This window comes from Lipophrys pholis, assembly GCF_963383615.2.
Source record: "Lipophrys pholis genome assembly, chromosome: 8".
NCBI classification, from domain to species: Eukaryota; Metazoa; Chordata; class Actinopteri; order Blenniiformes; family Blenniidae; genus Lipophrys; species Lipophrys pholis.
The window spans coordinates 16,557,570-16,571,910 of record NC_137630.1 but is presented as its reverse complement, the minus strand read 5'-3'; the positions used below and the strand labels follow the sequence as shown (position 1 = coordinate 16,571,910).

Genomic DNA, 14,341 nt, shown 5'->3' with positions numbered 1-14,341 from the left:
GAAGTGTCTCAGTCTCCCATAATAGTGAGTTTGGTTGGGGGATGTGGAGATGAGGTGAGGAAGAAGAGGGCGCGTATTGTGGGGTGTGTGGTAAACAGCTCCTTGAGCTTGTGGTGGTGGTGGGGGGTGGGGGTGGGGGTGGGGGGTGGGGTGTTACTGTGGATGCACAGGTCTGTGAGAGGGCAGATATATAACTGTATTCCAGCTGAGACAAGGAACCAGTGAAGGGAGCGCAGCACTGGTATCATGTGGTTGTGTTTCTTCGTATTTAGTCTGGAAACACACGTAAAGCCACTCACTGCAGATGTGATGGTGGCAGGAGGCTCAGTTAGTGAGTGGAATTAATGACTGCAATAAGAGAAACGCAGTTAAGTTACTGATAACTCTTCACCTCATACATCAATAAGGACAAAAAAAAAATTAAACCATCATGTAGTAGAATTAAAATCAAAGGATTACAAAGCTGCCTCATAGCATGAAAACATCTTGTGCATGAGACACTCCGCTTTGTACTGTTTACTCAACATTGAAGATGCTGACTCTCTAAGGAGCAACAGGCTCCCAGCTCCACATAATGCCTTTAATGAGACAAAACAGATTAAAAAAGGTTTCACAGTGTTCAGACTGTGTAAACATGATGGAAACTCACAACATGAGTCATATTTGTAGTTTTACAGTCAGACTGAAGTATCTGTCTGATCAATATTAAAGGCAGGTCAGGTGATAATAGAACACACAGAACCAGATGAGTCCAAATCCAGCAAAAAGGGTAGAATTTTATCAGTAAACATGGTGGATTTATTCAAACAGAGCGATATCATAAATACACCGGAGTAGAAATACACAGAAGAATACACTAAAGCTCATAGTAAACCATAAATACATAAATCAAGTAGTTGATATCAGGAGACTCAGAATTATTCAAATATTAAACACAAGGCAATGAAGAGATTGCACTTTTTTTTAAACACAATTATTGAATCCATAGATCACAAAAATAAATACACAGAAAATTTACTTTGAAATAAATGGAAACAACATTTTCTTTCTTCTTTTTTTTATTCATTTATAATGTTTATTAACATTCTCATAATTAGAATACAAGATAACACCATTAATACACAAACTGTGTAGGACAACTCCTTCAATGATAAATTAAAATATCGATAGGAGGCAATTCAATTCAAGTCGATTCAACTTTATTTACATAGCACCACATACAGCACAGTCATTTCTGTATGAAATAATGAATAATGAAAATAATGAAGTAATGTTAAAAGTAAAGTCTGAGTCGGATTGTCAGCATCTTTCAGGTTTAAAGAAAAGCAGTGCTGGATCTGATGTAGGAACAGTAGAAAAGAACAAGTCACGTCTCTTTTTTCAGAGTTCAGCCAGTTTTTCTTATTATGATGCTCACCAGCGAAACTCTGTGTAGATTTAATCTCACCTTGTGATGAAAATAATCCAGTAGAAGGGAGGATTTGTCAGCCAGTGGGAGGGTTGACCCCCACCCATCCTCCCCAGCTAATTGCATCCTGAGTATAACATTTACTAATTACCAGCTGAGGCTGTCACAAGCCAAAGTATTGCGATGATAATGATGCTATTTTCAGGTTAAAAAATAAATAAAAAATAGCAATCTTAATTTGTCATCTCCGGCTGTATCCACAGTGTGATTTGTTGGACGAGATGGGCGGGGGGTGGTGGTGGAGGTGGAGGTGGAGGGTCTGCAAATCCCCACTTCTAATGATGCAATGACTAAAACTACTTCACCTGCAGAATTGCCAATATAATTCAAATGAAGTGAGAACTATGAAGAATAGAAATCATAACTACAGAGGAATCAGGAAATCTTTACATAAAACGGGCATACCTGTTACACTTGTAGTTTTATATTCAAACTTATTTTATGGTTTAAATCTTCACGAATTCTGTTTTGCGAACATGGCCAGGGTGGACTCTGCTTTGGCCCGTAGTTCGCTGGGATTGGCTTCATTGCCACACAATCCTGAACTGATTAAAGAAGTATAGAAGATGGATGCATGAAGCCACAGGCGTGTGAGTGTAGAAGTGTGAAACAACCAGATTCTGGATTCTTCAGTAGTAAATTGAAAATGTTTTTATTTATTACTGTCAGCAGCAGCGTCAGTGTTACAAATTAACAACTGGCCTCTCCTCTCAGCCTCTGTTTGGGAGGATTTTTCTCTTGTGTTTGCAGTTTTTTTTGCCTTTTTATCCCCCATGCTCCTGATTGGCTGCTCCATCAGATAGAGCTCTGTGATCAGCTCACAGGTCACCTCAATGTCCCTTTCTCCACAAAAACAAAGCATTCAATAAGATCTTTTTTCTTTTTCAATCCAAAATGACCCTGATTGGATTTCCTTTACATATCAAAAAGAAAATTAAAAAACATAATCAACATTGACGTGATGGTGGGAGGAATGTGCACTTTTCTCTCACCTTAACATGAACACGGAGCCAAAGAAAAACTATTATGTGCCAATGGAGACAAGTGGCTCCATGACAGTATTCAGTTGCGATGGACCCTGATGGACCCTGACCGAAAGGAGCCCCCAGGAATGATGGATATTAGCCAATCATCACTGCTGGAATTCCTTTATTTAGACACAGTCTGCAGCAATGACAACATGTTGATGCCACGTGAATGCTGGAATCTCCCTCGTGGGGCCCTCTGCTTGATGAGAAGTGAAGATGAAGTCCATGATGTTGTTCTTTGTATTAGTTGATATTTACATTATGTGGCTTCTGTTTGTATTTATCTCTGGAAAAACATTGTTGAAAAAATAGAAATGGTTGATCATCATGATTTCAAAAGCAAAGAAAAAAAAACCTACATGCCTTTACTTTATACAGTCCTAGAAATGTGTGTTTTAACATCTCTCTTCATTTTAAGCTTCCCTAATTCTGTTTATTCTCATAAAACATATGCCAGTGTGAATGGAGATACAAATTAACCTTGACTATTCTAAAACTCTTGCATATGTGAGAGTTAGCAGTTTGGTGGCGCTCACTGAAATAGAAAACGGTTCATTACAAAGTGAAGATGAAACCGACACGCGTGCCTATTTGTTTGATGAGCAAGTGATGAAAAGAAGCCTCAGTTGATGGTACTTTTTGAACTTCTTGAAAAAGGAAGTCACTGCCTGCACAGAAAACACAACAGGTACTTCTTATTGAAGCAGATGAAACACAAAGCCCGTTTTATCTCAAAGCAGAAATAGAACAAACACAGAGGCTCGCGGTCCCTAATGATCTGACTCTGAGCTTACTTAATTTATGACACCTTTCCAAAGCCACTTCCTCAGGTCACCCTGTGTCCTCTGTGGGGGTACTTGTTTTGGCAGAGATACTGGAGAGTGGTGCGATAACAAGCTGCAGCATCGGGTCAGTTGGAATATATTGTCCAAAAAAAAAAAAAAAAACCCACACAAAGAGCATTGAACAAATTGCATTTTGAGTCGGTCGGGGAAGCATGTCCACATATCAAAATGATAGAGAAGATTAAGATACGACATTGGCTTTGGTTATATGTCCTGATCCTGATCCCTCAAGAACATATGAAGTCATTTTGCCAGTGGAGCACGACAGTAATAGATAGCGCCACGATTACAAGTACAAGCAAAAACATGGTTACATTTCAAACAACTGTATTCAATGTCATATCCTCAGAAACAAATGTATTTGGTCAGCACACAGGACTCAAACTAAACTCCCTTGGCTGCTTCCCCTGTTTCACCCAGCAGCCCCTCTGTTTGGAGACTTTCTCACCCTCGTCACCATTCATGTGCCTTTTGCTCACATGGTAACCTGGGATTGGTTTTAGTCTACCAAAATAGAAATAAAAATACAGTGGTGAAGTGGTCAGCCTCACAGTGAAAGTCCTGGTCTGAATCCCTGGTTGAGGCATTTGCATGTTCTCCCTGCTGTCGCGTTTGTTTGTTGTTCAGGGTGCACTATATCCTCGCACAGACATGCATGTTTGATAAACTGGCAGCTCTCAGTTGCAGATAGGTGTGAGAATGACCGTCTCTCTCTTTCTGTTGTACCTTTCATCTTAACTCACCGTCAGGCGGGATCGGCTCCACCGGGGTCCGAAGTTACATAACGTAGGTGTGGAAGATTGATGGATTGATGGATGAGGGCTGAACGTCGGGCAGAACTGCATATCCTTCCATTGGTTTGATTCTGAACTTAGGGGCTTTTCTATGTGGAATTAACATGTTATCCTTGTGTGTGTATGGGTTTTCTCCAGGTACTCATGGATATTATGTGTTTCTAAGTTGATCGTAGGTTTGGATGTGACTGTGTCATTGTCTGTCATTCTATGTTTATCCTGTGAGGGACTGAGAACTTGCCCACAGTGCACCATGTCTTTGCTAAATTGGCATTCATCCCACTTCCTGTCATATTTAAGTTGACTAAAGCAATGTGGAAGATGAATGGATAGATGGATGGATGGAGCAACAACTTCATGATGGTTTTTATTCACATGAGAATTGTTGATTGCAGCAACTTACAGAAAACAACAATCAAACAGTAACACAAAGACTTTAGAGAAACACCCAACAACACATGTGTTACGACCTGGAAATATTATAGGAAACGTTATTGTTTTTTTTAATTAACAAACATATTGGTTTCATTTGTAAATATTGTATGTTTCTTTAATAAACAAAGTTAAAAGTATTGCGACAGCACAACGCTAATCTGTTGTTGTGTGTGGAACGTGGATTTGTGATGAATGGAACTCGTGTTGCCGGCTGCTGTGGAGAGAAAAAAAATCAAAAAAAATATCCAGCTCCGGGGCAAATAATGTTGCCAAACGAAGGAAAAGGAGTCGAGCCTTTTTGGGAGTGCAACACATTAAATATGATATATGTGCAGATCTGCATATTTTCTTATTGTTCTAACATTAGAGAGGTGCGACGTGGCCAACTGCTGCACACACCGGTTTAAATAAGTGAAGGTACATGTTGAAAAATGGAAATGCTTTTATTTTTCAATCCTTGCCTTTGGGAAATCTGACACTGCTCCTCTGCTGTTAAGCCAGGAGTTTCCTCTTCATGGTCAGTCTGTAAATGATTTGGTAGCCATCATCCCACCCGTAAAGCTGCTTCTCCTCAGGGTTGTATTTCAGGCTGGCGTGGGCGCCATACCTCCTGGGGAAGTAGAGAAGTGGAGCCTCCTCGCTGATCACCACGTCGTTGACGTCAAACACACATTGGACCCGGGAGCGACTGGCCAGGCGAGTGTTGTAGACGACATAGACAGTCCCGCACACGACAAAAGCAGCCTCTGCATTCTCCCGTGGGCACCGGGTGTCCCAGATTTGCTCTATATCGAGTGTGGCAGCGTCCATCTTTGCCAGGCTGATGTTTGGTTCACTGTCGCTGGGAGCATACAGGAGCCAGAGACCCTCATCATCAGCTGCGAGGTCCGCAACCGTCTCTGGGTTGAGGTCATAAACCGTAGCCTGGCTCTCCACAGGAAACATGGCCGTTTCTGTCTCCAAGCCAGTGAGCAGGTCATATTTGACCACCTGAACGTCTGGATCAGCCTCTTGTTTTACATAGTATAGATAGCCGTTATAAACAGCACTGCCAGGCCCGCTCCACTCCGAGGGAAGCCTGATGCTTTTGCTGCTTTCCACACCAGGAGACCCCGAAAAGTCCCGAACAGAGTTGAACTGGTAGACGGTATCTCCTGATGTGCCGTTGAAGACATACACCTTGGACGATCTGGGGTCTCTGGTCCACATTCCCTTGGGACTGCCCACTCGCTTCAGGATCTTCACTGATCTGATGCCAGACATGATTTCCACACAGTCTAGAGGGAACGAAATAGTGGGGGGAAAAGAAATAGTATTTATATGCAACCAGAAAGAAAAATAGTTTTAGCAGAATAGACCAAATAAGAACTCCAGTGCTATCTGTTCCAGACTGCTGACCTTAAATTACATTCAAATATGGATATTCAATTTGACTTTTTTTTTTTTTTACTTCAAACGCAGCTAAAAATCGATTCTTTTTCATTTTAGGATGATGGACAATAGTTGACAATTCCCTCAAATGTTATCACATTAATAGGTTTACAAAATTGGGCATCAGTAGGGAATATTTCTCATGTCAACGTGGAAACGCTGCCATGTTGAAAGTTGATGAATTTTGCAGATTCTCCAAATAGTCACTGATTTCCACTTGGAAGTTCACACTTTGATGGGAGCTTTCAGGTGTATAATCATAAGTGGGAAAGATGCAACTTTGTTATCGGCATAATAAGGGGCAAACCATGAACACCTGAAACCGTCATTGGTGGGGATGAACAACAAAAACGAAGAGCACAGCCAAACACGTACCCATGAAGGAAAGAGATGGGGAAAATGGCAGGTGGGACAGAGACTAATCTGTAAAGTTCTGGCAACAAAGGGAAATGAAATTCACAGAAATTTCACAGGATAGCAGTGCACAAGATGAATCAATGAACTGGAGAGAATTGAGCAAGACATGACAAGAAATACATAACAGGATCAAGAAACGCCGGAAGAAAGACAAAACTTAAAACTGTGTACATCAGGATTCAGGGTTCAATCAAGTCTGCTTTTAATTCAATATCAATAAAGCAGACTCTCCCACCACAACTTTAAAGGCTAAGTTGATGTCATTAAATATTCCATTAAGTATAGATAACAATGAAAATACATTTAATGTATGAAAAATTTCTATGGTGCAGGAATATATAAAAAGAATGAAACACATAAAACTCTCCTAATCTGGTTTAGAGAAAACAATTGAAGAAAATGTATAATTAGTTGCTAAATACTGACAAAAAGCTGAATCCCAACACCCCATTACTTCATATCACCTGGAAAATTATGGCCGGATGACTGCAGTGTTTCACAAATGAGAGGTTGATTATAGTAATTAAATGAGATTTCCATCTCGCGTCACAATTAGTTCCATTTGCAGGTTTTCAGTAAGCTGCCTTGGCGCTGATGAAATGCGACTCTGAGGAAAACACATTGCTGCCTGCTGCCCGGCACTCCAAATTCAGATAAAATTCAAACCATTCAGGAGGAAATAGGACACGGAGTCATAATGAGCGAGAGCATGAGTGCAACATGAAGATGCTTCTGTTTGGAGAAGAAGAAAAAAAAAAGGAAAACTAATCCCATGCATCGTTTCTGTCTTCTCCTCCTCCTTCCTCCCACACACGAATGTGCCCAGGAGCTAAATTAACATTGCGCACACAGACATGAATTGGGTCCCTACAATGCGGTGAAGTTCGTTCTGGGTCATTTCACGGACATTCACAATGGAGCACTTTGTGCAGGCAGAACATGAGCTCGGAGAGTTAAGTTGCTGACCTCAGGCCAGTTTCCTGTCCCTCCTCCATGAAGAAGCACAGATTACACATGAAAAACCAACAGAGGCCAGCTCTCTTTGTATTTGACAGACCAGACGATCCTGCGCTTGAATGGCACTTAAGTTTTGAGCGGGTTCTAGTAACACTTGAAATCTTTTTTTAAGTTTTCAAGTTGTTTGGCTGATTTTTTAATCATTGATTGATATATTGATCAAATATGTGTTAAAATAGACCAAGATTAAACTTTGTGACTTTCAGGATTTACTTAAAATAATCAAATAATCAAAATGAATTAGAAAATATAGGCCCAAGCCTGCAGTAAACTATAATCTAATATGCAGTATAATGTCATGCCAAATACAGTATAGAAAAAAGAAATTAATAAATAAAACAACCTAATAATAAATACAAATTGTTATAAGACCGAAAAACCCTTATTAAAAACTTCTCGCAACAAGAAACACCAAGCAGACAGCAAAGAAGGACTATGAAACCACACTCTGCGATTTCAGATTTGTGATTGTTAATTTACGAGTGTTTGATTGGAAGAAATATGACAATATTATGAAGTTAGCATACGTGGTAACGTGTTATTGTGCATCCATGTTAAAGCTGACCTTCTGATGGAAGATGCATCAATAACACACACGTATGTCAATTTAGTAGTGTGTATGGAACAATGTAAATTTGTTGCTTTACTCTACGACGTACAACCTCTGACACAATCATAAATAATGAAAATGTTTTCAGAGATGCTAATGTTATTGTTTTGAGAGGCATTTCCTCCCCTGGCTCCCCACAATTTTTATTCACTGAACTTTATACTAACATTTTCTCTTTGTCTTCGCTCAAACCTTTACCTTTTGACATATCGTCAACTATTTAGCTTTTTTCTTGGTTTCTAGCAGATCATTCTTGTGCCAAAACCTCCTGAAGCACAGAAAATCTTCATTTGAATACTCCTGTTTTGTCTTAATGTCACTCAGTGTGCAATCCCAGGGACTGCAGATGGAAACTGTCTCCGGCTAGAATCTGGTACGAAGCATCTTTATGTAAGATTATCGTTTTTGTACATGGTCCCTGAAAAATAAACTTAGTAAATCACCTGAAGAATTTTGCAAAATGAAAGCACAATCTAGGGTGTTAGTAAATCACATCCAATCCAATAAACGGTTAACAACCTACCATGATGAATTTACGTTTTAGAGACGGTAAAATTAGATGCTTATGTGCATCATCCAGCTAAATGGTGCCTCTACCCACCGAGGAATTAACACAAGTTGACAAGTTTTCCCATCACGTCTTAGGAAGTTTGTGTATTACCTGAGTAAGTGACTCAGTGCTGCAAATGTATCTCGGCATTGTTTGTGGCAGCTCGCCTTGGGATCGGGAGATTATTGTGACAAATGCTGAGCTCAAACAGCTCAGGGGGTGGGGTGGGGTGGGTTGACGCGCTGCAGAAATAAACGCGTTGCATAAAGCCTCATAGCTGCTGGAAAACATGACTGCACACTGAGTCAAAGCGCTCCGTTAAATGACTTGTAACAGCAACGTGTTTGTTTCCCATTTTCCAGTGGCACGGCTGTTCCAAGACAGCAGCTCAGCAGAAAGGAGGGGAGTTGGTGGGATGTGTCACAGTAACTATACGGATCATACGTACTATGGATCCTATAGCTTCTGACCGTGCCAAGACCCAGCCGTGAATGAAACTGAAAAGATCAAAGTCAGCCTAAAGCGTTTGGCTCAAGTCTGCATGCACTTCCTTGTAGCTCACCAGAGACTGTGGAGGAAATCTCCTCCCACGCCTCTTCCTCAGCCTCCCCTCGGCCCTCCTGCAGCCCCCAGGCCCCCTGCTCCACCACCTTGTCGGCCCTGTTCGCGCAGGCCCGCGGGGAATTCTGGCTCTCCACAAAGTCCATCTCCCGCTCCAAGCGGTCCACTCGCGCCGCGGCTCCCTCCAGGTTCTTGGTCAGGGAGCTGTGGTGGGTCTTCAGCGTGTCCACGGCCTCAGCGGCCAGCTTTTTCAGGTCCTTCATCTCGGTGTGATGGCGATGAGACTGCTCGTGCCACAGTAGCATGCCATCCTATGAAATCCAGAGAGAGATGTTACAAAGGACTGTGAAATGAGTTTTACTCATACTGCCTCACCAGGAAAGACATTTCATGGAGGGGTTTCCACTGTGTCTCTGACAGTCAGACACTCGGTGCAGCTTTCATAGTATTTTTATTTAACTCGATACGAGCTGCCATGTTAATTTGAATAACAGCATCCCAACATAATGTCTGTTGTCAGTTTTAATCAATCATATAGATGTGGGGCTGCAGGGCCCCATCGCCTCCTCCTTGTTGTATTGTGAGATGGCGATTATTATAAACATGAATGAAGACTGGAGTGTGAAAATGAGTCGTAAAAGGCATTTGTTGGAATGATAACTGGAAATGTGATGCCGATGCTCTTCAGTGAGTTTTATAAATGTGATGGAGTTATCATGTACCGGTTGTCCGAGCCAACAAAGTTAACAAGTGATTGCAATTGGTCGAGTGGCCATATTTCCTGAAATCTTCCAATTTATTTTGACCCAAGTGTTTTTTTATAATCTGAAAAAAGTGCTCAATGAATTTGCAAAGTTCTGTTCAAGTTGATCAATATATACATGTTTTTGATAAGTTCAATAACCCTTCACCTAAATACAGAAAGAAATAACAACCAAAACTTTGGAAATTAGTCAGTTTAACAGATTTAACCTAAAATAGATTTTTAAACTCCTTTTAAAAGGCCATAAAGTGATGTGTGTGTATGTATATATATATATATATATATATAAAATTCAATAAAATCTGTATTTTAAGAATGCTCTATTGATGATTAAGATTGTCTGTAAAGCATGTGACAAAATGCTATAAAATTATTTATTGACAGAAGCATTTTGGCAACCTTCAAAATACTATTTTATATAACAATAATTAAAAGAAAAGAATAAGTGTGTCAAGAAAAAGCAGCCCCTTTGAAAAAAAAAAAGTGTAGCTGAAAATATTTTCAAGTGTTTTGAGACTTTTTTCTTCATTCATTCAAGGATAGCTTCCCAATGTCTGAGAAAGTAACCAGAGGCGATGCATAGTTTATTTGAAATATCTTTTATCTAACCTCACCCAAATTTCAAATAAATCTTTCAAAATAATTTGTATTCCTATGTCATTTTGTCTGCGCTGCAGGGGGTCACTGCAGAAGGGCTGAAAAGCCCCATGAGGCTCCAGAGCCACAGATTGCTGAACCTGTACATCTATAGGAAAACTTGTTTTGTATCCAGCTGAGCTCCAGATGTACTAAGATTGTACATAAAACAGGTTAAATTGCACACTGCACATGAAAATAGATTGCAGTTTTATTTTGCATGTCGTTTGCGTGTGATTTACTGTGAAAAACAGCTCATGCCCAAACAGTATTCAAATGAGAGGTTCACATATTTTCACGGAAAATTCACCGAAACTCTCTTTTAATGAGGTCTGCTAATAGAAGTCATGGGGAGCCAGGCGCTTGTAATGAGTTGTTATATGTACAGGGCTTTAGTAGACGAAGCAAGGAACTCTTATGTTGGTTTATGTAGTATAATGCCCCACTAAAACCTTTTTTTACCCCTCATTCCTCCCTGATTTGTGTCTTTGCCAAGCCAAACATCCGCATGCTGTCATTTTGTCTGATTAGCGTGGTTTTGCCTCAAAGAGCTGCGGTGAGGCCACATTGATCATCTCATTTCCGACTCGAGCAAATATTACAAGATTAAATGTCCCCTCTTCAATCAAAAGAAGCGTGATTTGCGGCGTAGTGACTGACAGGACGAGGATGACAGGTGAGTTATACAGAGCGAGGTGGAATAACCGATGGCTCCTCTGCTTCAGTTTCATTTTCCCTCTCTGCTTGCTGAGGGAGCCTGTGGTCAAATGGAAATGAAAGTTCAATGAAAGCTTGCTGATGAATTGCCACGCTCATGTCAGTTGCAGGTGGTGAGGCAGGATATTGGTGCCGAGATTGGAGGGAAGCCACAGGGGGTCCAAGTGAGAGGGATTTAACTGTAAACAGTCAATTCATTTCATTGCTTGTAACAGTTTTAATAATGTCATTTTTGCATTTGCAGTCGCGGCGGATGAAAACGCAACATCTAAGCCTGTCCTCCAAAAAGAAAACATTACAGGAATTACTTAAAAGACTCCCTGCGGTAAGCAGATGTATAATCCTCTTGCATTTCATCCTGAAAAAGTCTCACTTTACACAAAGTTTGCTCGCTGTCTTGCATCACACTGATTCAGCATGCTGTCTTACAGCCTTTGTTTTTCAAACCCATTAAAAAAAGAAAAAGAAAAAAAAAGTAATTTCATTTCTTTTCTTGAGGCCTTGTTGTTGTAATGCACCTTCACACTACCTTTGCAGAACACATCTTTTCTCTGATGTTTGATGCTGCCGCAGCAAAGGTTAAGCTTGTACTCATTACTGGTGTGTCACTGTCTTTTGAAAATTGGTGGTGTTGTTAACCAGAAGCCGTGTGAGAAGCTCGGCATGCATCAGCTGACATTTCCCCGGAGGCCCCTGCAAAGTTGATGAGCTGCGCAGAGATTGCATTAATTGTTTTGCATTAGTTAAGACATTAAATTCAAATCAAAGGAGGAGGAGGTGATATCAGTAATGCCCAGCAACTACCAAGAAATCTTTGCTGCTGTTAAAAGTGCATTTAAAGGGTTTGCTTCTTACCTCGATAGCCAACAATCTGTTCTCTAAATAATCCATCAGCCCCTGGTAGTAATGCTGAGCTCCACTGAGAGTCCAAGCAGCGGAAAGGAGCAGGACAAACAGCGGCTTCATTGTGAGCCGATCAATGAGACAGTTGAGTTTCTTTGTCCGTCCGGACTTGAAAGATGGAAACCTGAGGATTCCTCTGATGTGTCCCTCAGCAGAACCGTCCTCAGCCTGCAAGCTGGTGCTGTGCCGTGGACGACTGTGCTGAAACCACACGTGCAAGAAAAAAAAAAAAAAAAAAAAAAGGTGAGAAGGATAGAGAGAGTTAAGAGGCCGCTCTGAGAGTTTCCAATTCTTTGACCGCTCTCACTTTGCTGGAATGTTTTCACAAACTCTCAGGGAGGAGCCTTGTGCCTCTAAACCTCTCTATCCTCAAAATGTGCTGCGCTCACTTTGTGCCCGTGTGTGTGTGTGTGTGTGTGTGTGCTTGTTGCACATGTTCTTCGACGCACTGTCTCGGTTATGGCACAAACAGATCATCCCCAAACGCTCGTTTGGAAGACACACATGTGCACAACACTCCGGGCTTTGACCTTGTTCAAATAAGCTTAAAATCATATTGTGGAAGTAAAACCTTATGATCACAGCATCTATGAAAACATGAGCACATCATTACGAGAGGAATGTTTTTTGTTGTTTTGGGTTTGTTTTTTTTAATCAAACTGCCCCACAATTGGATTTTCATTACAGTGACGAGATCTTTCTATAAAACGAAGTTACCAAAGTTACCAAATCTGAAGTCAACAAGATAATTGAAGAAATCTGTTCCTCGCCACTGATTCAGATGAAGTTACTTAGAACAAGATGCTCCAAAATCTTCACGGTATTCTTTTGTGTTAAGAATCGAATTTAAGAGCTAAATACAGTGAGAAGAACCAGCAACAAAGCAGCTGAAATGAAATGAACTACCGACAGGCCTGGTGAAGTTGAGCTACTGTTTATGATGCCGACGCGTCACTGTTACTAGAAACAAACAAACAAAGAACATATTTATTCATACAATTCCTTCTCTGCATTTAACCCTTCATAGTTAACCTTTACTTCCTATTCTAGGAGCCACAGTGCAACGTGTGGGGAGTTGACGGGGGTCAAGGCTCATGCTCAGGGACCCACAGTGGTGGGATTCAAACCTGTGAACTTCGCTTCACTCAGTCCAGAAAGATGCCCCAGTGACTCTTCATAAGAGTGTCCAGAGTTGAATGTAGGGAACAGAAAACAGTGAGTGTTTTCCGGTGGACAGAAATGTCTTGTTGATGACAGATGTCAGGAGGCTGGATGAAAGGCGAGAGAAACAAGGACAACCACTCTTTACAATCGTGTCGTAGCAGGAAAGTGCCTCCGCGTCAACAGCATGTCCGAAAGTGAGGCGGACAAGAAAACGAGCAGATTTTTGAGGCTGCAGTGGAGTCAGGTTCACCTAAACTGAGCAGTTGACTACTGGAAAATTGCAGCCTTTACTAATGAATCTGTGCTTCTGCTGAGGCTGCAGATGTTGAGGTCAGAAAGTGGCATCAGCAGCGAGGAAACCATGAACTTCCTCTGCACGGTGTCAGAATTCAAGGCAGCCGCCCGAGGCACGCCGGCGTGAGGCATGTTATCTTCGCCACGGCCTTTTGCGAGCATCCTCGCTGACCACGAACGTCCCCACGAATCCCCAATTAATCATCTTCACCATTCACACAGGAGAATGCGGCGTATCACAAAAGGAGAAGTGGCCTCAAACTGCTTTTTATCTGACCTCCTGGGACATTCAGGGAAGCGTCTTTGGGATTGTCAAAGATTTGCAGCTTGAATGCACGGCTGACAAATCTGCAGATAGGATCCAATCATGAAGCAGAATCTCAGCGGAGCTTTTTCCATCATTTCCTCTTATCAGTGACATTCACATGTGAGGTAGTGTGGGAGTGAAGGCGGGCTCGACACAGCATTGGGATCCTGTGACTTCTGAATACCAGGAACTAAAAGAGATGCTAATCCAAAAAAACGACACTGAACTTTAGCCAAAAGAAAATGGGGCTAATAATCAAATTTGCCCTTTTAAAAATCACACACAGGCAGGTGGAGTGACGGCGAGAGTTTCATCTGCTCACCTCAGTAAAAGACAAACATTTCTTAAACTGGAATCTCACGCAAAGAAAAAAGAAAAGAGTAGTGGACGAAATTAAATCA

At 41.3% G+C, this 14,341-nt stretch overlaps 1 protein-coding gene across 1 annotated transcript; it reads right to left on the bottom strand.

Moving 5' to 3' along the window:
- Positions 1 to 4,475: 4,475 nt before the first annotated feature.
- olfml3a (olfactomedin-like 3a) lies at positions 4,476 to 12,535 on the bottom strand. Its single transcript, XM_080469947.1, has 3 exons — positions 12,128 to 12,535; positions 9,158 to 9,467; positions 4,476 to 5,847 (listed from the first exon to the last, which is right to left on the bottom strand). Exons 1-3 carry the CDS (start codon positions 12,236 to 12,238, stop codon positions 5,063 to 5,065), a joined length of 1,206 nt encoding a protein of 401 aa, XP_080326073.1. The 5' UTR covers positions 12,239 to 12,535; the 3' UTR covers positions 4,476 to 5,062.
- Positions 12,536 to 14,341: the final 1,806 nt, after the last annotated feature.